Here is a 27,885-nt window from a genome sequence, read left to right on the forward strand (position 1 = left end):
TTCCTTTTTATTATCTAGATTTCTCTGTTATTTCACCCCGATGGGTATTTTCAAACTTACCCAGCTCTTCTCTGGTCCACCTTGTAATTCCCACCCCCTACTCAGTTATCTCCCTTTCTCTGTCTGGAAAAGTAAGGACAGTGGGCTGGACCTCTGTCGGACTTTTCCCCCTGATGTGTGCAAATGTCTCTGGGTTGATACCTACTTGTCTCCCAGCTTCCTTCCTTGCAGCTCCATGGGAGAGGTCTGTCTTCCAGCTCCTCACTAGTCTTTCCACCTGTGCACTTGATCTCGGGTCCTTTCTGCCTCCTCTGAGACCTCATTCCATCAGTTTCTCCCTTTCCTGTATTTTCATCCTTTTCATCCCTGTCTGCACCTAGAATGTATGCTCAAGCCCCTGCTTTTTATTTATTTGGTTTAACAAAAGCCCTTTCCTGCTCTTCCTTCTCTTTTGTCAGGTATCTATCCAGAGTAGGCTATATTTGCTTTCACAGATTCACTGAAACTGCCTACACCGAAGTCACCAACTACAACTGAAATTGTTCTCAGTTGTACTCCTCTATTCCCCAGCTTCAAGCCCTCACCTGGACCACCTAACTTATCTCCCTGCCCCCAGTCTTTCCTTTTTCAGTTTATCTTTCCCACTGCTTCAGAGTGATCATTTTTCTCCCCCCACCCCCGCTTTAAAAAAATTTTTTTTAATGTTTATTTATTTTTGAGAGAGAGTGATCAGGGGAGGGACAGAGAGAGAGGGAGAGAGAGAATCCCAAATAGGCTCTGCACTGATAGTAGAGAGCCCAATGCAAGACCCGAACTCATGAACCATGAGATCATGCCCTGAGCCGAAGTCGGACGCGTAACCAAATGAGCTACGCAGGCACCCCCAGAGTGATCTTTTAAAATACAGATACAGGGGCGCCTGGGTGGCTTGATCAGTTGAGCGTCCGACTTCGGCTCAGGTCATGATCTCATGGTCCGTGAGTTTGAGCCCCGCGTCGGGCTTTGTGCTGACAGCCCAGAGCCTGGAGCCTGTTTCAGATTCTGTGTCTCCCTCTCTCTCTGCCCTCCCCTGTTGATGCTCTGTCTCTCTCTGTCTCAAAAATAAAAATAAAACGTTAAAAAAATTTTTTTAAAAAATAAAATAAAATAAAATACAGATACAATATTACTCCTCTCTCCTTAAAACCCTTCTCAACATTGCCCATAAGGTACAAATTCAAACTCTGTAGAAGGATATCTGAGGGCACTAATAATTTGACTCCAGCTCTCCAGTCTTACATGCTACGGTTTTGTTCTTGATTCCCACCTCTAGTTCCAAAAGTAGTGTGCTATTTCACAGTTCTGAGTCTTTTATATTCTGAGTCCTCTAGTGGAATAACTTTCACTTGTACTCCTAGTGATCTTCTACTTTTCCTTCAAAGACCACAGTCGAGCATTGTCACCACGTTTTGCCCAATTTCTCACTCCACTCCCAGCCTTTTTTGCTACCATGGCAGAGTTGACTAGTATTCTGTGGGTTCGCTATATAATTTGTGGATACTGCCGTTATTTATTACACAGTGAATTGCAAATATTTGTTTTAGGTTTGCTTCCCTTTCTAGACAAATCTCCTTGAGAGTAAGGAGCCATTTTACTAATCTGTGACTCATCTGCAACACCTAGTGTAGTGCCTTGCACACAGCAAGGACTCCATAGGCGTTTGTAGAATGAATGAATAAACAGTTGGATTAATTTCAGCAAGTCTTAATTGGCACATCTTCTGTAGGCTCAGTGTTATACTTTTAAAGCTGGACAATAAGTTTTGGATGGTATGTTTTTGATATCACTGTACTTGATGCTGGCTCCTGTGTTGTATAGTTTTAAAGAGATCTAAAGAGCAGGGAGGAGGACATGTTTGTAGCTAGTGACTTAATATGATAGTCTGTCTGAATATCTAGGTCTCTTCCTCATACCTGTAACATGGTGCATGGTGCAAGCTCATCCGTTCATTCTTTTCCTAACCAGACTGTGCAAAACTAGAGAAGAGGTTTCATGATCTTATGATGATTTTTCTCCTGTCTTCCAATCTCCCTCACTGTCCCCATAGCTGCCAGAGAACTCCATCTCAGTTCTTCCTTTCCATTCTTCTCTACTTCAGTCACTTTCATAGCCTCCCACTTTACCAAATTTAAGATCTTGTTCTTAGTCGGACTTCTTTTGAAAGTCTGTTGTCACTAATGGAACTGTTCTATGTCCTTTTTGCACCTGCAGCTGATAACACTCACTATTCTCTATTCCAAGTGTATCGTTCCAGAGGATAAATATAACAACACATTGGTATTGTTTATGTTAAATGAGCCAGTCTTCTCTAAGCATCTGCTGCACAGGCGCAGAAACAGAGAAGTGCTTTGGCTATTGGCTGCCAGGGGAACAGAAGGGTTGCCACAACAAACTCAGCAAACAACCCCAAAAGTCCCCAAGAAGCATAAACTCATGCTGCTGGAAAATCAAAATTAGTAAAGGACTGTGCATTTTTGATGCTGGATCCTAGCTTTGTCCCCTACATTCTTATGGAGAGATTGGACTGTTTTCTGCAGCAAGTGGACCATCTTTAGAAGAGTACATTTGAGAGTCACTCAACTTTTGAAGGAGCTTGATATCTCTCTGGTTGCTTTGTGGTGGAGTTGGATTGTGCTCTCCTGGAAGCTTGGTCTTTTGACTGACACTGATAAGGTCGGTTCCAAGGAAACCCAGCATCCTCTTTGCCCTGGCGCCACTGGGCCCGCCACCCTCCTCCCCCCCGCCACCCTCCTCCCCCCCGCCACTCCCTCTTCCTCACCCTCCCTTCTCTGCCACCTCTCTATCCCTCACTTGAACTGGCTGCCAGAGTTCACAGACAGCTGGGCAGAGAGTGGCTAAATGTGCCCAGCTGCCCGGGAAGCTTGGCGGCCAGGCCGAGGGAAGGAAGCATCGGCTCTCTTTGAAGGTTGCCTGCCAGTGAATCTCAGGCAGCTGGACTTCAAAGGGGGGACCGCTGGGCTTTCCCTCCTGTCTAGGCAGGTCATTCCACAGCACTGTGCTTCCGGTGTTGGCACAGTGGCTTTCAAGTTCCTCTTCAATTAAAGAGCTGAATGGAAAGCTGCACTTGTGTTCCCATTTGTGTTTCTTATGTGATATAAGCGGCTGAAGATCCTCACCTCTCTTACCCCATACTTAAGAGTAAAGATGGAGGGAAAAGGTAACATACAAAGGGCAGCTAAGGAGATCCACAGCAATTAGCAGGATTTCCTCATTGCCAGTTGTAACTTGTGTTATTTACCAAGTTTTAAATTACTTCAAGGACTCTTGGTGTGATCTTTGTGAGTAAAGAACTATGCTTATGGATTGAATTAACTAGTGATCTAGAATTGGGTTTAGTCTTGGATAATGGTTTTGTTTCCAGAAACCATTGTAGTGCTCACCTACCCTCCTACGCTCTCTTGCTGTACTTCTCCACTTTTCACTTTCAAATTTCTTTGGTGTTTGGGGCGAGGACTGGCCTCATAAGGAAAGAGCAAAGGTGCTCAAAGTCCAGGCCTACATTAGTTGCAAAAGGGGGTCAGAGCAGAGGGAAGCTGAAGTCAGAGGATCTGTGGGATTGTGTGCATGTGCATAATGGTGGATAAGAGTATAGGCCCTGGGCCAGGTGCTTGGGTTCAAATCTTGGCTCCCACTTAGTGGCCACTTGAGTTGGGCAACTAACCTTACCTTTCTGTTCTGCCATGTCCTTCTGGAAAGTGGGAATAATAATAGTATTTAGCTCATAAGGCCGTTAGAAGATTCAAGGGGTTAATACATAGCATGCACTTAGAATAGTATCTAGCCCACAATAAATGCCCAGGAAATGTTAGCTATTATTATCATCATGTATCAGAATCCATTGACTAGGACTGGAGAAGGGTGAAAAATCACTGATTTATAATTTTACTACTCTTTATGGATAAAAGACTGCTGACTTCTGCCTTAGATGGAATTTGTAATAGAATCCCCACCCTCCCAGAAATCCCAAATAGTGTTAAAAAAAATGTGTTATGTATTTTGAAAGAGAAAAGTTATTTCATGTTATCTGCTCCTCCCCGCCCCTCCTTACACTGCCTTTCCTGGGGATACAAGGACATGCAGTTCATTTAGGACCATAACTGTAATAATCTACGTAAACCCAAAGGAAGCCTGTAAAACAGGGCAGCATACATATATGTATATTCATATAAATACATAAATGTAAGAATATATGAATATATAAATAAAAAGAGGTGTTTTAGTGAAGAGTAAGAATTAGGGTTTGAATTTTTGCTTTGACAGCTTACTAGTCATATGTCTTTGAGTAAGTCACCTCGCTAAGCCTCAGTTTTCTTGTTTGTAAAATGAGGTAATTACATACATCTCAGAATGTGTGTATCTCAGGAGGCTTGTTTTAAGGATGAAATTAGAAAATGTATGTTTTACTGCACCAAGTAGCAGCATATTCAATAAATGTACCTGTCATTATTGTTGCTATTGCCGTTAGTATTACACCGTTAGTATTACAAGTTAAATTTTTATCGAATCACAAGGAAGCCTTTAGTTTATGTAACAATGATTGCCTTTTCCTAAGATTTTTGTTCTCTCTAGATCAGAGGTCAGCAAACTGTGGATCAAATCCAGCCTGCCATCTCTTTTTCTAAATAAAGTTTTATTGGAACACAGCCTCATCCATTTGTTTATATATTGTCTATGGCTGCTTTTACACTACAACAGCAGAAATGAATAGTTACAACAGAGACTGTAGTCCTCAAAGCTTAAAATATTTACTGTGTGGCCTTTTCCAGGAAAAGTTTACTAACTCTTGCTCTATGTACTGTATTTCCCAGATTGAGGTCCAGAGAATGTTAGTTCTATCTGTGTTAGTAGGTACTATCTGAATAAAAGAAAAGTTCCTTGGTCAAATAAGCATCAGAAATGTTAAAGAAGTTGAATTATTCCAGGATGACTATTTAAAAGATTCTGGCTTTTGATATACTAATGTGCATTGTGAATTTGCAAGACAAGGGCAAGAGTTTGCAAATAAACTCTATTTTCCCAGGCTTCCTTGGCCCCCAGCCCCACCTCATCCCTGGAGAGGATGATGTTACACAAAACATCCTCTGGGAAACCCTGCTGTTTGGCAATTTCTGGAAGGACTTTTTTTCTTAAATCATTCTTGATGATTTAGGTGATATCTTCATTTAGAAACCTAAAGAATATCATGTGAGATTCTGTATTACCTCATTTTTTCCCCAGTAAAAATGATACTTTGCTTAAAGTCGGGGTGGTAAAATATACCAGCTATTTAAATGTTCTAATCAGATAATATCCCCATCTTTAAATGATCCTATAAGATGTCTCAGGATTATAAATGGAATCTCAAAGTCCACAGTTTTATTTTATGCTTTCTTCAAATTCCAAAAGCTTGGGTTTTCTGTAGGGCTTTAACATTTTTTTGCATCCAGCTTTCTGAAGCATAAATCTAGAGCACCTAACTGGTATACCAACTGATTCAGCTAGGGTTTATAAGAAGGGAGATTAATGTGAAGGTAACTTGTGCCTTAGCCATAAGGGGTTTGTTTTATAGACTAAAGTAAACACCTTGAATTTCAAGTTGCAAGCACATGGGGAGCCAGAAGATTCCAGAGCAGTGGCGTCATATGCAGCCTGTGACTCACACGTCTCAGTGGCTGAGCTTTCTCCTGCAGCCGCAGCTTCCAGCTGGTCATCAGATAGAGCCCTAGGTAGTCCCACACTGCAGTCACCTGCCTTGAGATGATCCAACAGGCATGCCATTGCAACACTGTCCAGTTATGAATGAAGGCTGGCTATCTCTTTGCCAAACACAGTTGGAAAATAAATGCTAAGTCATACCTGTTTTCTGAAGTCACAGTGGTTGCAACAGTGAACCTGGACTAAGAATGGAGAACCCTGCTGGAGAGTTCAACTCCGGTCATAAATGTTCACGCTTGCTCATTCTGTCTCGGTATCTGGCTCTTTCTCACTTGTAAGCTTCCCCATTAAGGCAGAGGCCAATTCCTAGTCATTTTGGTGCCTTCTAACCTGGCTTATAGTGGGTGCAGAAAATGTTTTATGAAAGAATAAGAGGTCTTATGTGTGTGTCTCCCTTTTCCAACTCGCAAATCATTTTGGGAACATTCCATGTGGTCTCTTCATTTATGTATCTCACTGTTGTGTGTATAATAGGTCCTCGGTAAATGTGGTTCACACTGTAAATGTGGGTTCTAAAAGTTTCATTATCACAGTTTTATTTTATGGGGCATGATGAATAGACTTTTCAGAAACCTTTGACAGATAGTATTGTCCTTTGGCTTTAAATTATTTCTTTTAAACAAAGGAAGGAAGGGAAGGAGAGAGAAGGAAGGACCGAGGGAAGGGAAAAACATCTTGGCTGGAGCATAATTATCTCTTTCGAAAAAGCTGGAAACTTGGAAAACTGTCAACTTACTATGAAATATATTATTTCCTTGAAACACACTCAAAAGTTCTGAGTTTCATTTGCTGTATTTATGAAGTTTGTTCTCTTGTAAGCACCATAATATGTGATGTATAACATATACTGTTCCCTGAGACTCATTGGCATTCTTGGAGTTCAGATGTTCCTGGGAAAGAAAGAATCTGAAGCTGACCTACTTGAGAGAAAGGATCAGAAATGTGGGGAAAGAGCTTTTATCTAGTAACATAAAGAAAAGCAGCTTAAACGCAATCCTCCCTTCCATGCCCTCCAAGAATGAGCTATTTCTAAACATTTTCTTCTCTCTGGTATTGTCTGCTGGAGCCGTCTTATTCAGTATCCAAGAATATATATAAGAATGGTTGCACCTGGCTGGAGCCACACTACAACTACCTAGAGACAGTGGCGATCCCAAGCGACCAGGGCAAGGATTAAGAGACGTTGCTAGAGAGAATTCTTGCTCTCACAGGGAGATGCAGAAAGGCAAGAGAGGAGCATAGTGATTATGTAAAGTACAAGATGTGATCACGCTGAATAAATTTTAATTATTGGATTTTAGGACTAGTTTATGATGGATATTATTTGGTAGAATGCCGAGGTAGGGGAAAAGGAATCAACCTTCTTCAAAGAGTTATGCTCCTGTAGTATCATCTGACTTATAATACTGCTCAACACATAAAATGTTTAGTATCTGTCAGGTACTGTTCACATCCTTTATATGAGTTAACTTTTGCTGCCTAACAAACTACCCTAAAACTTTGCAACTTAAAACTACAAACATCTACTGTAGGTCAGTTAGGCAATACTTCTGGTCTGAAGTGGCTAGGCTGATTTCTCCTGTGTTCCCTATTGCATCTACAGGTAACTAACACCTGGGTGGTCTAGGATGACCTTACCCACATGTCTGGCTATTGGCTAGATGTCAGCTGGTGCTACAGGGATGACTGGGCATGTCTCTGGTCATCCAGGAAGCTGGCCCATGATTTTTCACAAGGTGGCTGGGTTCCAGAAACAGTAAGAGAGCAAGTCCCCAAATATGGACCTTTTACACTTCTCTGCTTGTGTCTTGGTTGCTAGTGTCCCCTGTTAGGCTTCTCTGAGGAGCAGATGCTAAGGCAGCGTTAGATGTGTAAGAGATCTTTCTATTGCCAAAACTCCTGTAAGGGAACAAGTGAGTGAGGAGTCAGAGGAGGCCAGAGCTTACCAGATGGTGATACAGGTCCATCTCCTATGGAGGAAAGAGGGAAGGTAGGAGGGAGTTAGGGTTGGCTAGAAAGCCTCTCAGATAGCAACACAGTTCTAAGAAAGCTTTGGCCAGGCCAGTGGGAATCCCTTTTGCCAGAATCACCTCAAGCCTTTATTGATCTGCTCTAGCTAAGATCTGTCATTCAGCACAGCATCTACAGTTGGGACGACCACTAGATTAAGTCTGCAGTCAGTAGTCCATTTGTGGAAGGACTGGGAGAATTACTGCTCCACTGAGTAGCACTGCCCTTTTCCTTGGGGATCTAGCTATCTCTGTAGTCAGTAAGCTCCTGATCTGAAAATAGGCTCAGCTATGGGAACAGAACAAGGGATCATGACTTTTTATTGGGGTGACCACCTTCAGCCTCCTCTGTTCGTCTCTTTTTGATGGTAGAGATTAAGCAGTACCTTTGTTGTCTGCCCATCTCTTCTGCCCCCTAGGAATGCCATATTCTGCCAACCTTCTCCACAGCTCCCTCCACATCAAGCCCCCTTGGCTGCCTCTCTGACTTCCAGTCATTATACTTTATATTATGGTAACTGCAGCCTTTTGATTTCTAGTAATGAAGTACTGCGATCTGGCTATTATTACTTCAGGCCTCATCATCCCGTGGGTGTTAATGGTCCAGCTCCATGACATTAGCCTTGGGCTGCAGAGGAGAGCTGCCCCTGAACTTCTTGGTGATGCTGGCCGTCTCACCTATGCATGGCCTTGGTGAATGGTATTTCTTCTGGGCCCTCCCATGAAAAATAATAATCTGTGTTTTCTAGCTTGACACAATATATCGATTCCAGCATGCACACTCCCCCAAGCCTTTTTATTCTTTTCTCTGTCCTCTGCTAGGGCAATCAGGGTGTTTTGATTTCATTCACCATTGGCCATCACATTTCCAGGCCTCTCACAGCATCCTAGCAGCTTGTTTGCCCAATCCCCTGGGGTCCTTTTCCAAAAATCTGACCCCCCCCCCCCCCCCAATCAAGGTATCCTGCCTATCTAACCTTATGTCAAAGCTCCCTTGATTAAGCATTTTCACAATTTAAACTCAAGGCACGTCAAGGCTCCCGCCAGTAGCTGCTAGCTAATCCTTGTATCTCTTTTGGTGTGTAATCTCTTTCCTCCTTTCAGCCACTTCCCCAGATGAGTAATCCTGGGATTCAACCCTAGTTATTGGCCTAGCAGCCAGGAGAGGAGGAGGTAGGAGCAGGTCCTCGTGGGGAAGAGGCAGTTGTAGCATCTTTCAAAACAAAGGAATTTCTAGCTCTTACTAGGGCAAGAGTTGGCCACCTCTCTAAACTGTGAGGGTTCCCAGGGTGGCCGGGTGGGGGGAGGGCGATCTGCAGATCCAGCATTCTCTGGGCCTCCATCCAGATATCCTATCCTATGTTTCAGGGTCTCAGGTTTTCCCAACTAGAGCCCTGACCCTAGAATAGCAGACCTGCCTTGGCTGAGCATTTAAATGTCTTTGGAGCTCTATAAATCTAACCACCAGATCTCTTTTGTTTGTTGCTCGGCTGTGTCTGTTCTTCCACCGCAGGAGATGAGGGCCTCTTCAAAAAGTACTACAGTTGGCCCTCTGACTCTCCCATGTAGTCTTCAACTGTTAATGGCCCTCAGTTTCTCATTCTCCCTCTGTAGGGTATCAGTATGACCTAGCAGTAGCCAGCCAACACTATCATCTTTGTAGGTATTTCTCCTCCCATATTTTTTAAATGCCTAAAACATTGTACCCAGAAGGACATTCCCCTATCCCATGAAGTTTTCCCAGGTCACCTCCAGTGAAATCTGCAGCAGTTGAACCAGTACCAGGTGCTAAAGTGTATCTGCACCTCGTAGTCCACCTAGGACAGTGTCCTCTTTACCTACCAGGCAATGAATGAGCCAGTCCCACATTCTTATCTTAGCCGCTGTGTTGTTGGATCACTCATGGCACCACTTGTGTTAGTCTAGATTCTCCAAAACAGACACGGAGACCAGAATTAAAACATATGAGATTTACTGGGGAAGGGCCTGTAAGGGGAAAAAGGGAGGGAGCCTGAGAAATCTGGAAAGATACAGGCCATACCTCTATGAAAGACAAGAAAGGAAGGAGTATTAAATGTCCATCCAATGATGAATGGATAAATAAAATGTGGTACATTCATACAGTGGGATCTTATTTGGCAATAAAAAGAAATGAAATACTGATACATATCTACACCATGGATGAACCTCAGGAACAGGATGCTAAGTGAAAGGTAGCATATTGTATAATTTAATTTATATGAAATGTTCAGATAGGCAAATATACAAAGACAAACTGGATTAGTGGTTGCTTGGGGCTGAGGGGTTAGGAGGGAAATGGGGAATGATTGCTAATGTGTATGCGGTTTCTTTTCGGGGGTGATGGAAATGTTCTAAAATTGATCGTGGTGGTGGTTGCCCAACTCTCTGAAAATGCTAAAATCATTGACCTGCATACTTTAAGTGGGCAAATTCCATGGTATGTGAATTGTATCTCAAGAAAGCTGTTCTATTAAAGGAAAAGAAAAAAGCTCTAGCATTTCTGCTTGCATTTTCCAGCATTATGTGCAAAAAAGAGTCTCAGACTAATAGCACAATGTCAGGAAAATGTCACTCAGATTAATTAGGAGTCCTTTATCCCTTGTGCTCAGTCTTTGGCTGGGAGCAGCCCTTGCAAAGCCTGGCCAAGTCACAGAAGCAGGGAAAGTGGCAGTTTATGCAGTGGGAGGTGTGAGAGGCACATTTTTGTGGCTACGTGTCCTATAAGCCCAAACAAGTCACGTGTCCATACCCAGACCCCAGGTTTTAAGAAGTAAATGGCACATTTTGATGAAAAGAGTAGCAAAGTTATATTGCAAAGGAGTGTGCCACTTGCATTAACTCATTACATTCTCCCAACAGCTAAAGTGGATGCTATTGTTATTCTCATTTAATAGATGGCATAGGGAGATTAGCCAGCCCAAGATCACGTGGGTGGTGAGTGGTGAAGCCTGGATTTGAACTTGTCAGTCTGGCTGCACAGTCTGTGCTTTTTATCATTATGCCATATTTTCATACAGTATATTAACCTGAATGTCATAGAATCAGTTGGAGAGGTGTTATTGTCTGTTTTTCCTCACTAGAATGAAGGCTTCATGGGAGTAGGGAATGGCAAAGCATGTTCACGTGACAGTTCTTATTCTTTTGTATGTATTCTCCCCATTCTCCTTACTACAGGTCTCCAAAATCAGAGAAACAGGAGCAAGTTATGTTCCATCTAGACGTACATTTATTTGGCTTTTCATATTGCCATTTAAAAAATCCTGGCATATTTTTAATCCCAGTATAACTCTAGCATGTGATTGAAAATACAGAATTGCTTGGTTATCACTAAGCTTGAAAATAGATTCCCAGTGAGAAAGGAATTTTATATCCATTGAGGGGGTCCTAGAACTAGATGTGAGAGGACAAATGCTAGTACACCTCGCTTGTTAGAGAGCCCAGGATTTGCTTCATCTTGCTCTTGGAGTTTGTGTTTTGTTAGCATAGTTGCATGTTGGCAGCTTTATGAAAGGAGGCCCCTATGAGAGACTTAATGTATGTGTGGTATTGACATAAGCAGGAATTAGTAGGTCAGATATAACAAGGTGTCTTTGGGAGTTGAGGAGAAGTTAGGGGTGGGAAGATGTGTAATTTTAAAAATTAAGAAACTGAGAAACAGTAAGATTAAGCAGTTTGGCCAGGGTCAAACTAAAATGTATCAAATTGAAAATTTAGGTGGAGTCAGCTTGACTGTAGGACCAATATTCTTTCCATTAAAATTTTCTCTATTTTCAGCCCAGCAATTCACTTAAATCCTCTCATTTAAAATAGTTAATTCCACTGTCTCTATTAATTACAAAATGTGTTTTGATCATTTTGAGGGCTGTTGTTCCTCTCGCATTGATTGAGACAGATCTCGGCAGCCCCCGGATGTACACTCACTGACCATTGGTAGCACCAGAGAATGTTTGGATTACATTTAGGATTTCAAGAATGCTATATTTAAGACTTTGTGGAAGATGTCATATTTTTCTTGGAGATTCTGGCAGACTGCATTAGAGAAGAAAAACTAGAATTAGCATAGCCACAGATGACAGGACCAGGACCCATAAGTAGGTGTTGGAATTCTAGGAAGGAGTCTTGGACCCAGTTTAAGAAAAGTGTTCCTAATTAGAGCCACCCAGAAATGGATGGTTGTTGCTTATAATGTATGGAGTTTTGTACTGCCAGAGGCTCCTGAGCAGCTGCAAAGAGAGGATATAAGGACATTTTTACCAACTGGAGTTTGTACTATATCTCAGGAGAGGGCCTTTAAAGCTCTAGCATTTCTGCTTGCATTTTCCAGCATTATGCACATGGGAGACTTGATACTCTCCAAATCATAACATAAGGCACTCCCAAGGATAGGAAACCTATATAAAGGAGTTAATAATCTCCGTTTCCCTAAAGAACGATGTTCTTTGCCTCGGATGATCATAAAATCAGTTAAAGGAGAAGGTTAAAGGAGAAGTCTCAGTTTTAGATTTCCCACATTATGCCAGAAGTGTTTTCAGTCAGGCTGACTCTGTTTCCAGAGTGTGAGGGTGTATGTCATTGTTACTGTCCAAGTGTTGATATTTTACAAAAGTTTAAGATCCCCTCTGGCTACCTATTTTGTATCATTAGAAGAAACTTTTGTTACTGGTTAAAGTGAAGTTAATAATTGAGCTCTTTTGACATAGAATCTGTGAGCTGTCCATCTCAAGTGAGGACACTTTGTCTCTTTCTTTTATTGGGTTCTTTAAAAAAAGTTTTTTTTAAGTTTATTTATTTTTTCAGAGAGAAAGAGAGAGCAAGCAGAGGAGGGACAGAGAGACAGGGATAAGGAGGATACAAAGCAGGCTCCGTGCTATCATCACAGAGCCTGACTCGGGGCTTAAACTCACGAACTGTGAGATCATAACCTGAACCAAAACCAAGAGTGAGACACTTAACTGACTGAGCCACACAGGTGCCCCTTTACTGGGTCCTTTAAAAAAGGAAATGATTTAGAAATTTTGAGTGCAGTCTCTCCTTTGAAATCTTAGTCATTAATACGCAGCAATTTGTCACTCTAAAAGAGTGTTGTACCGAGATGTTATCGATAAGGCAATAGAAAATACTGGAAGTCACAAAGACAAGGTGGAACTTGTTTTGTGGCATATATTCACACGTTTTGCATTATAAACAATGAATTGTAGAAGTTTCAAAACACCCAACCTCCAATAGAGTGGCTTTTTATTTTTTTATTTTTTTTTATTTTTTATTTTTTATTTAATATATGAAATTTACTGTCAAATTGGTTTCCATGCAACACCCAGTGCTCATCCCAAAAGGTGCCCTCCTCAATACCCATCACCCACCCTGCCCTCCCTCCCACCCCCCATCAACCCTCAGTTTGTTCTCAGTTTTTAACAGTCTCTTATGCTTTGGCTCTCTCCCACTCTAACCTCTTTTTTTTTTTTTTCCTTCCCCTCCCCCATGGGTTTCTGTTACGTTTCTCAGGATCCACATAAGAGTGAAACCATATGGTATCTGTCTTTCTCTGCATGGCTTATTTCACTTAGCATCACACTCTCCAGTTCCATCCATGTTGCTACAAAAGGCCATATTTCATTCTTTCTCATTGCCACGTAGTATTCCATTGTGTATGTAAACCACAATTTCTTTATCCATTCATCAGTTGATGGACATTTAGGCTCTTTCCATAATTTGGCTATTGTTGAGAGTGCTGCTATAAACATTGGGGTACAAGTGCCCCTATGCATCAGTACTCCTGTATCCCTTGGATAAATTCCTAGCAGTGCTATTGCTGGGTCATAGGGTAGGTCTATTTTTAATTTTCTGAGGAACCTCCACACTGCTTTCCAGAGCGGCTGCACCAATTTGCATTCCCACCAACAGTGCAAGAGGGTTCCTGTTTCTCCACATCCTCTCCAGCATCTATAGTCTCCTGATTTCTTCATTTTGGCCACTCTGACTGGCGTGAGGTGATATCTGAGTGTGGTTTTGATTTGTATTTCCCTGATAAGGAGCGACGTTGAACATCTTTTCATGTGCCTGTTGGCCATCTGGATGTCTTCTTTAGAGAAGTGTCTATTCATGTTTTCTGCCCATTTCTTCACTGGGTTATTTGTTTTTCGGGTGTGGAGTTTGATGAGCTCTTTATAGATTTTAGATACTAGCCCTTTGTCTGATATGTCATTTGCAAATATCTTTTCCCATTCCGTTGGTTGCCTTTTAGTTTTGTTGGTTGTTTCCTTTGCTGTGCAGAAGCTTTTTATCTTCATAAGGTCCCAGTAATTCACTTTTGCTTTTAATTCCCTTGCCTTTGGGGATGTGCCGAGTAAGAGATTGCTACGGCTGAGGTCAGAGAGGTCTTTTCCTGCTTTCTCCTCTAAGGTTTTGATGGTTTCCTGTCTCACATTCAGGTCCTTTATCCATTTTGAGTTTATTTTTGTGAATGGTGTGAGAAAGTGGTCTAGTTTCAACCTTCTGCATGTTGCTGTCCAGTTCTCCCAGCACCATTTGTTAAAGAGACTGTCTTTTTTCCATTGGATGTTCTTTCCTGCTTTGTCAAAGATGAGTTGGCCATACATTTGTGGGTCTAGTTCTGGGGTTTCTATTCTATTCCATTGGTCTATGTGTCTGTTTTTATGCCAATACCATGCTGTCTTGATGATGACAGCTTTGTAGTAGAGGCTAAAGTCTGGGATTGTGATGCCTCCTGCTTTGGTCTTCTTCTTCAAAATTACTTTGGCTATTCGGGGTCTTTTGTGGTTCCATATGAATTTTAGGATTGCTTGTTCTAGTTTCGAGAAGAATGCTGGTGCAATTTTGATTGGGATTGCATTGAATGTGTAGATAGCTTTGGGTAGTATTGACATTTTGACAATATTTATTCTTCCAATCCATGAGCAGGGAATGTCTTTCCATTTCTTTATATCTTCTTCAATTACCTGCATAAGCTTTCTATAGTTTTCAGCATACAGATCTTTTACATCTTTGGTTAGATTTATTCCTAGGTATTTTATGCTTCTTGGTGCAATTGTGAATGGGATCAGTTTCTTTATTAGAGTGGCTTTTTAAAGTAGTACCTAAATGGGGGCACTTGGGTGCCTCAGTCCAACCCTTTATCTCAGTTCAGGTGTTGATCTCAGGGTCATGAGCTCAAGCCCCATGTTGGGCTCCACACTGGGCATGAAGTCTAAAAAACAATCAAAACAACAACAACAACAACAAACCAAGGAGTACCTGAATGAGGAGACCTAAAAGCATAAAAGTGTGGCAGATGAATATTGGGTAAAATCCTTTCTTACTAGATTAAGGCAAAATCCCCTGTAGTCATAATACCTTATTGCCATTCAGTTCCTTGTACTGTAGTTGTACTGTCACCTGTTAGATCCAGCAGAATCTTTCCTTAAGTTTTGAAACATTGCACTTTTTCCTTGCTTGTGTACCAGGTGCCTTATATGTCTTTAAACATTAGAATCCCACTCAGGGCAGTAAAAAGAAGCAAGACCAATTTAGGAAATAGCACATTCGCAGCTTCATCTCACCCCTGTGTGAGCAACAAGGAAGAGAGTCAGACTGTCACAGGGAGCAACCTGCTGCCACTGAGCTCATGCTGAAGCTTATATGACAGGATTCCCTTGGATTCTGTGCCTTTTAAGGTTCTGTATCCCACTTTACTGGTATACGTGTATATACACATCTATGTATATATGTATTTCTATGGTCAAACATTGGCATTCAAAATCTCTTTTGTCCTATTAATAATAAAAAAGTACATAATTGATCAGTTAGTTTAATTAGAAAATATTATATATACTTATATATACCAGTTTTTGTCTTTTTCTTAAGAATCACAGAGCTATCAGAGACCCTAGAAATCGTCTCGCACAGTCCATTTATTTTACAGAAGATTGACTTGTGATCTGGAGAGGCTAATTTGTCCCTAGTCGCACTGCTAGTTTTTGACTGAACTAAGTCTAGATTTCCTATCTCCTGGTCCTGGCCCACTGCTCGTTTTACTGTACCCCACTGCCTTACCGCTCCTGAAATGAGGGGTCAGTAAACATAAACAAAACATTTAAAACAAATACACAAAAACTAAGTTGGGGCGCCTGGGTAGCTCAGTCAGTTAAGCTTCCGATTCCAGCTCGGGTCATGATCTCACGGTTCGTGAGTTTGAGCCCTACACTGGGCTCTCTGCTGTCAGCGCAGAGCCTGTTCCAGATCCTCTGTCTCCCTCTCTCTCTCTCTCTGCCTCTCCTTTGTGCTCTCACTCTCTCTCAAAAATAAATAAACATTAAAAAAAGCCCCACAAAAAACCTAAGTTAATTTCACTGAGAGGCCAAAGGTAGCACAGGCTTTTTGGTGAACTGTTACCCCTACAGTCTCTTTCAGAAGTTTTATTTAGAGTTTAGTAGTTGATGACTTGATGAAATATGACCAATTGGCAAATTTTCCTAATTGAGTTTGGTAGCAGAGTTTTGTTTTTTCTGAGGAACAAAATATTCCTAATCTATCTCCACATGTGTCCAGAATGATCTTTTTAAAATAAGCAAACCCAGTCATGTCCTGCTCTGAGTAAACTCCATTAAGCAGCTCTCTTTTGCCTTCAGGATAAAATCTAAGTCCTGGACATGGCCCACAAGGCTCCTGGTAATCGAGGCCCTGCTCACACCAGCCCTTCACCTCACCTTTCCCTCGAGTCATGGTTTGCTTCTTTTAGTTCTTTGACTCCAACCAGTTCTCTTACCTTTATGCACATGTTAGCTTTCTGTTGCTTCCTAACAAATTACCACTAATTTAGTGCCTTAAAAAAACACCAATTTGTTATTTCACAATTTCTCCAGGTAAGATGTCTGTCATGGTGTGGTGGGATTCTCTTCTTAGGCTCTCACCAAGCTAAAATCAAAGTATTGGCCAAGGATGTGGCTCTCATCTGGGGTTCAGAGTCCTCTTTCAAACACACTGGTTATTGGCAGAAATCAGATACCCATTTCCTTGACACATCTTTAGAGTCAGCAGTGACATGTCCAACACTTTTTATTCTTCCAGCCTCTCTGACGTACTCTCCTGTCATGTCTGTGTGGCTTCCTTTTCTGTCCTCAGCCAAGAGGAAGTTCTCCTTGCAAAGACTCATGTGACTACTTCAGCCCCACCTAGATAATCCAGGATAATCTCCCTATTTTAGGGATAGCCAGTTAGTAACTTTAGTTTTACCTGCAGAGTCCCTTTTGCCATGTACAGTGACATATTTATGGGCATGACACTGCAGGGAAGAGGTCATGGGGGTCAAAATTCTGCCTACTACAACACAGTACTCTCGTTCTTGCCTCTGTATCCTGCTCCTTCATCTGCTAACTCATACTTTCATCCACGGGGTCACAGGATTTGTTTTTGCCCCTCTTCCTCCACTCCCCCTCCCCCATTCTCAGGGTTAGATTAGGCATCTCTCTTCAGTGCTCACTTATGACTCTTCACATCCCCATTGTACCACTTGTCCCTTCGTATGCTTAACTGTGTTCTTTGAGGGGACTGACTGACTGTCAGCTCTCTGAGGAAAGAAGCCATGTTTATCTTTGCACATTCGTGTTTCCCTGCTTAACATTATGTCTGCCATACAGTTGACACCCAGTTGAAAAGAAAAGTTGAATCAACAAATTATTTGTACCCATGAGACGTAGGAGCATGATAGCCATGTTTAATACAAATTTCTAAGACTGTCAGAGGAAGAGAGAAGACAAATTTAACTCAATATTTATAAATTATTAAAAACAAAAACAAAAACAAATCCAGCCTGCTTTTGTAAGGTACTGTGCTCCTCATTACGGGAAGCCTTTAGGTGGAAGCTCACTGTCAGGGCATCAGGGATATTGCTGGAAGCTCTGATTTGTGACCAGTTCTTGTTAGGGTTGAGGTAAGAGCAAAGGAGATGGGGTCACTTGTATTCCTATACCTGTGGCTCCTAGCAGAGACCTACATGCTATTGTCACTAGGAGTGTCCCTGTCCATTCAGTGGAATTTTCTAGCCTGGTAGATCTGGGATAACTGACTCCCTAGTCCCTTAGCCTGTGCTGGTTACTGAGTCATAACTGAGTGATAGGATTAGTATCGTAGAGTTACTTTTAGAAGTCATTACCTGTGAAGAAGCAATATTAGGAGTAAAAAGACTACTAACACACAGCACCAGAAAAGAAGTAGTGTTTAAGAGCAGGCCTCCTGAGTCCTGTACCCAGCTCTAGCACTTACCAGCTCTGTGGCTTTAGATAAGGAACTTTAGTCTCTGGGGTTCAGTTTCCTCAAATGTAACATGGACGTGATAATAGTAGAACCTTAACTTGTGGACTGTGAGAATGAAGTAGACGAGACCATAGAGGATGGAGTGCCTAGGGTATGATTAGCATTGCAGCAGGGTTACCTCTCCCCCTCCTCCTCCCCCGCAACAACGTTATCCTACAGGCACATACAAGAGAGTTCAAGGCCTACAACCACATGCCCAGTGTCTGGCATATACTAGGAATACAGTGGTATGTATATATATACATATATATATATACACACACATACATACATATATATATATATATATATATATATATATATATATATATATATATATATAGGCAACACACCCAACATGGGTCTTAAACTCAGAACCCTGAGATCAAGATTCACACACTTTACTGACTGAGCCAGCCAGGCAGTCCTACAATGATACATTTGATTTAATAAATAATATGTTCACTTGTAATTTTTATTTATATTACTCTTTCAGATAACTATAGGAAATGGTCCCCATAATTTTATAAGAACTGAATACTGAGTTGATCTTGTGTTGCTCAGAGCTTGCGAAGGCAGTCTGAAAGATGGGACTTACTTAATCTCTTTTTTATTATTAGAGCAAATGGATGTTTTTGGAAACTATTTGAATTTTTTTCCAGGATAAAGAAAACTATAATCAAATGAAATTAATATTTTACATATATCCTTTTCCAGATGATAGAGTAAAATACTCTTGCCACAGAAATGTTCTTGTTTGAATTCAGATGAGATGTTAATTAACACTTTGCTTGTCTTTGCAAACAGGTTCATCCTAAATTCCACTATAAACAGGCTCATGACCCAGGAACAGACACTTCCTGCGTGACTTTTTCCTATGATGGTAATGTCCTTGCTTCTCGTGGAGGTAGGTTAAAAACTTTCTTTCGGATGTATTTCTATATATAAAATGATCATAATTAACCCTAATAAAGTTACACTAATATCCTAACAGTAAAGGTAGCTGTGCTTTTGTTAATGTAACTTTGTCAGTCTTCTTTTTCATTAAAATGCATATCCAATTTGGCAAAATTGTTTTATTAGAAGTTGTCAAGTAAAATTTAGAAAATATGTACTTTTTTGCCTGAGTTTTTATTTTAGCTTCAAATTCCATCAGAGTTTGAAGCCTCTAAGGATGACCTTTGCCTCTACTTTATGGAATTTTGTAGATGATTTTCTACAGTATTTTTATACTGTTTTTAAATTTAGAGTCTTCTGTTAGCTCACCATTAATTTTTTTTTTCCAGTTCAAACACTATAACAATTCAGTTAAAAAAAAAAGTTGTATACCTGGGTATCATTTTTTAAATAGCTATGTAGTTTTATGTGACCATATTATAAGTTTACTTATCCACACTCATATGGTTGAATATGGGTTGTACCTTTTTGCTGAATCCTTCTCACATGGATAAGCTAAGTGTTAACTGAAGGAGATAAGAGAATAGTAAGGACGGCTTATGAGTAAAGCATTACGTGAGGTATGGGACATGACTGAGGATCTTCCTGGAGGCCCACTTGTGGGGAGGGAAAGAAACAGCAGAGTAAGTAGGTGGGAGCCATGTTACAGATGGCTTTAAATATCAAATAAAGGATTTAGTCTTTATTCCATAGGCCATGTTAATCTAGCAACACTACATTCAGTCATTCATTCACTCCATCAACTACTATATTATGTTGAGTAACTACTCTGAGTTACCATTATGCTGGGTGCTGGGTATACAATGTGAACATCATAGACAGAGTTCCTTTCCTGAAAGAATTTGCAACCTGGTGTAGAGAGTAGTGGGAATGAGGGGGAGATGGAGAGACTTGGTACAGCTTTCACTCAGTTCAGCCATTCCATGTCTGTGTACCTCGGGGACTGTATTCAGGTTCTCTGTCCTCTGAGGAAGCCTTCTCTATTATAACCAAACTACCCTTACTTACATAATTGTAAAAAAGCAAAGCACATGTATGTGTATTTTCTATTTATGGTAAATATGGAAAAGGTGGGTATTATAAAATATGTATTTTGGTTTATCAATTCTAACCTGTTCAAGTCCTGAGATGGCTCTTAATTAAAACTATGTGTACTCTTTACTTACAAATAGTGGTTCTTACCCCAAGAGTCTGTATCTGAATCTTCTGGGAAAGTTTTTCAAATGATAAATGTTTCACCTAGAAATTTTCACATTTACTCTTGCCCCTTTAGAAGGTGTACCCAAATCTCCAATGTGCACTGGGGAGACAAGAGGGGAATAAGAGAGAAGTGTAGTTTGAAAATTCTTCTCAGAGGATTCTAAAACAGGCCAGCCCCAACCCAGTTGTTAAGTACTAGAAGTACAGGACTAATTCCATTTCAGTCAAAGCCATTTTGGTGATAATTCTTACCTTCCCCTTCCATCCTGTAATAGCTGTTGGGTACCATGTTGCCAACACAACATGTATACTATATTCCATCCTTTTTCTTCCTGAGTGTATAGAATATGACAGATGGAAGTCAATTCACCAGAGTCCCTGGGTGTTGTAAGATGTTCCTGCTAGTTCCAGAACCTGCCAGTTTAGCTAAACTCTTTAATGCAGATTAATGTTTTTTTTTACTGTTTGAGAATTGTGAGGATATGTAATCTTTTTTTTTTTTTCAAGACTAAAAGCAAAAAGGTGAATCTTACAAAGTTCTTCCAATATAAGCAGGACCCCAGTCCAGCCAGTTGTGGATTAGTGCACCTGCCAAAAGTTGTGTTTCAGAGGAAGAGTCACTTGGGAGAGAGTGGAGACTTTTATTGAACTCTCCACTCACCTCACTTGCACCTGATATTGATTCCTTATTGGACCCAAGGGGTTGAGGCGGGTCTCAGCTGTGGACATGGGGGAAAAAGAGCAGCAAAGACATTACTTATATGAGTTTTGGCTTTCATTCCGGTCAAGAATATTAGTTAGTAGCCCTATAGAAATATAAAAAAGTGATCCTTAGAAGAATATCCATTATACTTTAAAGAGCTTGGAAAAGCTGTACTCCCCAGCAAAGTGAAGAGTGATAGCCACAGGTGGAGTTACACTGGAGGGAAGGGAATCACATGGCTCACCCTCATTAATGTTAATGGATAGCTTCATCTACACACCAACGGGAGAAAGAATCTGTTGTGAATTGAACTATTTTCAGTCCTGATGGTTGTTAAATTAATATCTTCTTAAGCAGTCAGGTTATGCTCAACTGTACCTTAGGGGAACTGCCAGCTGCTGTAAAATCACTCCTTAGAGTAGATTCTCCAGGGTTCCTTCTAGCCTACAGATGCTACATCAGTTGGAAAATTTATTTCTAGGAGACCAGTTCATTATCATATATCTTTCTACTGTTCTCACATCTACTACTTTCAAACTCCCCAAACAGTTAAAAAAGTAAAACACTTATGTGCTTCTTTCTTTCTTTTTCTTTTTTTTTTTTTCTTTCTTTCCTTCCTATAGTTATACACTAAGGTTAGCAAACTCTAAGCTTGGAACTAGTTCTTTTTGGACAATGCACTTTCTGTCTTTTCTTTTTCTTTCCTCTATTAGGTGATGATACATTGAAATTATGGGACATTCGACAGTTTAATAAGCCACTTTTTTCAGCCTCGGGTCTTCCTACCATGTTCCCAATGTAAGTAGCGTATTTTAAATAATTGATAAACATAAGAGAGTGAACAAGAAATTTCTTCACCTTAATGTTAATTTATATCGTATGTCTTCTAAAAAAGAAATATGAAGAGTATTTGATATCTGTTCTTGAAGATGCATTTTATTTTTTCTTTTCATTTGCACATTCTTCAGACCATAAAATTCTTTGGAAGTTGAAATGATGTATGTTCATGTGTTTGTATGTGTGTGTTTATGTGTATACACACATAGGTCTTTGGGCAGTAAAAATATTTTAAGGGATTGAGTTGTTTTTTTTTTTAATATGTATAAATGACAGGGTAAGCCTCCGTATTGTTGTCTTTTAAAATTTGAATCCCATTCCATCAAAGCAATTTTCCATAGTTACTAAGCATTATTATATATTGTTTTCTCAATTTTTTCTTATCTCAATTCCAGTCAATAATTCACTATCCTTCACTTGGTCAGAACATCCTGCTCGAGGTAGCTGAACACTGTTCTCTCCGTTGTCTTACGTTGACAACTGAAACACGTAAAGATTTTTCTGAGGCAGCTGAGGTGGGATTTGAACTTTAAGTCCTACAGTTGGTGCCTAAGCAGAAGTCTCTATTTATGTGGAAATAAAATTTCACATCTGTGTTAAATAATGACCAACAGGGAGAGCGTGAAGTTGATGGAGGCGCCAAGTGCAGGAAACAGTGTAATAGCAGAGCACTAATTCTAGCGTGGTCCATTGCCCATGGCATTTATCTGTTAAGACAAACAGATGGACAAACAAACATGAATTTATAGCTGATGAGACTTTTTTTGAACTATTATGCCTGCTGTAAGCTATGCTAACTGCATGACTTCTTTGGATCATGTCTTAGACTATTCACAATCAGGTGGCCAGATCTCTAATAACAAGAGCTGTTGAATTCTAGCCATCAGTCAGGTTCCAGCGGTCCAACCTGCTCCTCATTTCATGGTGCTTGACTTGACAAACCTCAAATTATTTGGGGATGGTGGATAGTGGTGATAAAAAACATAGTTCCAAAACTGGACAAAATAATCACTGCTTAGACATTAGTCATACAATGTCTATTTGTCTATAGTACCGTCAGTGTCTATAATTGAGTTTTTCCCATACTTCCTTTACATTAAACATATAGCATGTGGAAGTTAAAAGCACACATTCTGGAATCAGACTGCCTAAGTTCGAATCCCAGCTGCACCACTTACTTTTGTGATCTTGGGCAAGGTTTATTTAATCTCTCTCTGCCTCAGTTTCCTCATCAGTAAAATGGGAATAATAATATCTACCTCATGGGATTATTGTGAAAATTAAACAAAAAAATAAGTGCTTGAGTTACTGTAAGTCCTCTGTAAGAGTTACTTCTTATTACAATGGTGTTGTTTATATTGTATTTAACTCACTGTTGTAGGGTCATAAGCTTATGCTTATATACTGGTTTTTGTCTGTAGGACCGACTGCTGTTTCAGTCCAGATGATAAACTCGTGGTCACTGGGACATCTGTTCAAAGGGGATGTGGCAGCGGCAAACTTGTTTTCTTTGAGCGCCGGACTTTCCAAAGGGTGTATGAAATAGACATCACAGATGCGGTATGTAAATTCTTTTCTTCTCAGCCTTGAGAATGAAGTGAAGTTTGCCTCTTAGTCATCTTTTGTTTTGGTTTTAGTTTTTAAATAGAACATAAGCCCTGGCCCTTACAGTGCAATGGTAGTTGCTTTTTTTCTCCGGCACAGGAATTATTAGACTGGTGCAGATTGGCTGATCTACCCTTTCCCTTCCTTTGACCCAGTATTTCCTATGGGTCTGTCACACTTCAGTCATAATTTCAGCTGGGCTGAGGATGTTTGCCCCTCTGCCAACCAGTTTGAAGAGAGCAGAAGCTAACCTAATTATTATGTAGGCTGTAGAAACGAGTGTCCCACAGTGTGCATGTTTGTGAAGATTCAGGGATTGTGGACAGAAATGAAAGTTATGCCCTCGGAAAGTGATGAATTGTGTCATCGTTTCCTAAACCACAAAGTCTTTGACAGAATTTGGCTTGCCAGAATTGTCATTGCTGTAAGACTGAGTTTCCGCTGAGCTCAATTTCTATTTAGTTATTTGGAAGCTTAAAACATTTCAGATTTAACTTCTGCTATCTAAAAAAAAAAAAAAAAAAAAAATCCACTAGTTTTCTTTACATATTTATATAAGTACTAAAACTCCAGCATGTGTGCACTGATTCATTGATTCATTCATTCATTCCTGTCCTGAGACTGGAGCTGTATGTGATGCAGTAATAGTGAAGTTTCCCAGAGGAAAATCTGAATTCCTTTATAGTCTTTTAAAGTATGTATTATTATTTTGATAGTAAGGTAAGTCATTGTTATTTTCTGAATATGAAACAGACCAATTAATGTCTGTAAGTTTCCTTTGGCTCACTGTCAAATCTTTTAGCAATATCCTATATCTTAAACAGTGCCCTTAATGTAGGCTTCTCCAGTTGTTTCAGCTCTTTGTAAACAGTTGGGACATATTATGTACTTAAATGATTCAGACAATTGAACAACTGTTTTTAAATCACCAGTAAAAAGCTCCTGTCTCTAATGCTGTAGTATTACTATGGAGTCTTAATTTGTAGGCCCTAAATTTGAAACCATGGTATAGTTAGAGACAATGAAATAACAATGAGACTAATTCTAGATGAGTACTTGGGTTTTATAGATTCTAATCTCATGACATAATTTGAAATGTGCCAGCACTAATAATAATTTTTGGGGGGTACAGCCAAGAGCCAACTAAAATACTAGAATCAAAGCAAACACTCTTGACTCTATCAACTTTAATCTCAAAAAATAAAATTATTATAATTGGTTGTTCCAGAAGTAAGCCATGTTCTGTTATGCCTCTCAATGACTGTACATTTCAGGATTACTCATGGTGTTGTGGTTTTAAAGTATAATTAAAATTGAAACCTAAATAAATTAAGGGATGTGTGATTGCACTTTTAAGACACACTAGGTTTTTGTAGTGTATAGAACATGCCATTTGCTGTGTTGCTCTGAGTTGCTTTTCTAGCTAGATCTTTTTCTCCATAGCCCTTATGGCCATTGCATCTATTGTATGTTTATTTGTTTTATCTGTGTTCTTCCACCAGGATGTAAGCCCACTAGAGCAGAAACTTTGTTGTGTTTGCTGTGATATCCTCAGTGCTTAGAACTGACAGACATACAGGTTGTATTTAATCAATAGTTATTGAATAAGTGAATGGTATCCTGGAGAAGTACATGTAATGCATACTGGAGAGCGCAAGTGTGTCTAAAGAGTGAGGCAGGAGAGAAGGAAAAGTAACCTGATCTTGTATGCCATAATAAGAAGGTGACTTTGTCTTTGTTTGTTTGTTTATTTAAAACATCAGAATGACACAATCAGATTTAGGCTTTAGAACAGTTAATTTTTACTGAAGTGTGAAGGTTAGATTTATAAGATTTCATTTGTGTATGAAGGCTGAGGTTTATTACTTGGGAAACTGAGTCAGTATTCTCTGAGATTAAAAAAGAAAGAAAAAAGAAAAGAAAGCAGAATTCGGAAGAAATATAGTGCATTGTTGATATGTTGAGCTTGAAATGCCAGCAGGATGTCTGGGTGGAGATAGTAGGCAGATGGGTACATGGGTTTGGTGCCTAAGAGAAGGCACAATTTTGGGAGAAATATTTGCAGTTTTGTAGTTGAAATAGTGGCTGCTGATTAGTTTAAGGCACAAAGGATGGAGAATATGAGCCCTAGGAAACCTGAATCTTAAGGGATGAGCAAATGAAGAGAAGCAAACAAAAGAGAATGGTCATTAAGTAAATGGATTGTACCTTATATTGAATTATGTTAGAAAAGTCAGAAAACAGATTTTGAGATCCGTATTAATAGATGGGTGAAGAGAAAACTTCAAATAGGGACAAAGCCATGGCACTTTAAAGTGGTCTTTTACATAATTGATTTAAGATTTGTTTGCATTTTTGTTGTTAATATTAGACAGCATTGTTTGTTTTGTTCTTTTGAAGTTTATTTGTTTTTGAGAGAGAGAGCACACAAACAGGGGAGGGGCAGAGAGAGAGAGGGAGAGAGAGAGAATCCCAAGCAGACTCTGTGTGCTATCAGCACAGAGCCCGACCCCGGCTCCATCTCACAAACTGAACCCTGAGACCATGACCTGAGCTGAAATCAAGAGTTGGACACTTAACCATGACTGAGCTGCCCAGGCCGCCCCATCCCCACCCCCTGTCCCAGACAGCACTGTGTTTGTTTACATAGTAAGTAGAATGTTATGTTAAAGGAACTTTAAAATGTCTCTTTGATTTATTTTCTGAAGTTTTAAGTCTTCTTGGAATGTAAGAAAATAAGTATATTCTTTGGAATGGATAAAGAGGGTGGGCATTTTGCTAGAAGGACCAAAAATATCTCTTCTTTTATTGTGTTTTGTCATTAAAAACCAGAATAGTCATTTCTTTTGGAAATACCGCACTCTGCTGTGGTAAGGTACTTACTATGTTGAGTTTTAATTTACATAAAAGACAACATCTCATCCTTCCTATCAGCAGTTAGTGGTGTGCTTGCTCGACTAGGCACAGACAACGGTGGCTTCAGGTCTATCCTAGATGAATCCATTTACTTGAATAAAATACTAGTGATTGTATTCCCACATCCTCTTCTAAAATAAAAAAATACACCCCTACATCATTATATTTTAGAATGCCAAGCTCGGCACGTATATGGAATCAAATATTGTCTTCAGTCAGGGATGTTAACAGCTATACAGTTTCCTAATAACTAAAAACTATACTATAACTTTCACAATAAATAGCTTTTAAAAACATAATAATTGCATTTTCCTTATTTATTTTTGAAACAAACTTAAAGGAAAAACTAGTTTTAATTCTAGTCTCTGCATTGTCATGTGCTCTGAAAATTTTTTTTCTCTATTCAACGTAGAGATACTCTTCACTAGGAAATGACAAACGTTTCTCTAACATTTACTATTTTTATTGTATGATGTTCATACACGTTTTACAATTCCGAAATTATTTTTAGATGTTTCTCTGTAGTTCAATTGTGTTTACTCAACTTAAAAAAAGTGCATATTTCTCATTTATCATCTAATTTTTTATGATTCGGGTAGTGTGCTTAGCCTCCTTTCTAAGATAAATTCCAGAATATAACTTGAATCTTGAGTTTTACAAGCTCACTTTAGTTTTTGTGTAAGATGGGGTTCTAAGCTTTTATATATTGTGTAAAAGGCTACCATTACTCTATTTTATGTGATCAAAGTATAGGAGAGAAAGAATGAACAAAATATAATTTGGAGATGATGTATCATTTTTTTTTTTAAATAATTATGTTTGGAAGAAACATAGACAGTTTCAAACCTTTTCAAAGTTCTAGTTATTTCAGGAAATGCCCTGAGATAACGTTATGGTCTATTATTAACTTAGTGATTTTTCATCAAACTATAATTTGTTATAAAATGACTAACAGAATTTCCCTCTTTTTAACTAATATAAATCAAAGGACATGATTTATACAATTATTCTAACATTACCATTTATACTCTTTAACCCAAGCATAATGGAATAAAGTTTTTTGACCTGGTATTATTTAAGATGGCAGCCTCTTCACCTCAGTTGCTTTCAGAAATAATTTATCCAAAAGAAATTGGGTAAAGAGGAAAAGAGTGAAAAAGAAGCAGCGCCTGGGTGGCTCATTTGGTTAAGCATCCGACTCTTGGTTTTGGCTCAGGTCATGATCTCATGGTTCGTGTGTGCAAGCCCCACATCAGGCTGTGCACTGACAGTGTGGAGCCTGCTTGGGATTCCATCTCTCCCTTTCTCTCTGCCCCTCCCCTGCACTCTCTTTCCTGTCTCTCTCTCTCTCAGAAATAAATAAATAAACACTAAAAAAAATGTTTAAGGAAAAAAAGTAGAAAGGCAAAAAGCCAGAAATTTCACACTTGATCCTGACTATTCTTCTGATTTGTTAGCTTATGTGCTTTGGTGAGGGAACTCTGTTTCTGTGAACATTGACTGAACAAAGTGAGGAATAGAAGGAAAAAAAATCAAACTTCTATTTACAAAACTTGGCTATAGCATCTAGCAAACTGATCTGGTATATGGCCACTT

The 27,885-nt window shown here is 39.7% G+C and overlaps 1 protein-coding gene across 1 annotated transcript in view; it reads left to right on the forward strand.

The window, feature by feature from the left end:
- WDR70 (WD repeat domain 70) overlaps positions 1–27,885 on the forward strand; it is a 298,881-nt gene that overhangs the window by 227,189 nt on the left and 43,807 nt on the right. The window contains exons 11-13 of the mRNA XM_053906941.1: positions 18,879–18,978; positions 21,645–21,729; positions 23,190–23,328. Coding sequence (XP_053762916.1) covers positions 18,879–18,978; positions 21,645–21,729; positions 23,190–23,328 — 324 coding nt within the window. The remainder of the gene's footprint in view (positions 1–18,878; positions 18,979–21,644; positions 21,730–23,189; positions 23,329–27,885) is intronic.

The sequence above is a fragment of the Panthera pardus genome, unplaced genomic scaffold, assembly GCF_024362965.1.
Source record: "Panthera pardus isolate Hobbes unplaced genomic scaffold, ASM2436296v1 HiC_scaffold_2, whole genome shotgun sequence".
NCBI lineage: Eukaryota > Metazoa > Chordata > Mammalia > Carnivora > Felidae > Panthera > Panthera pardus.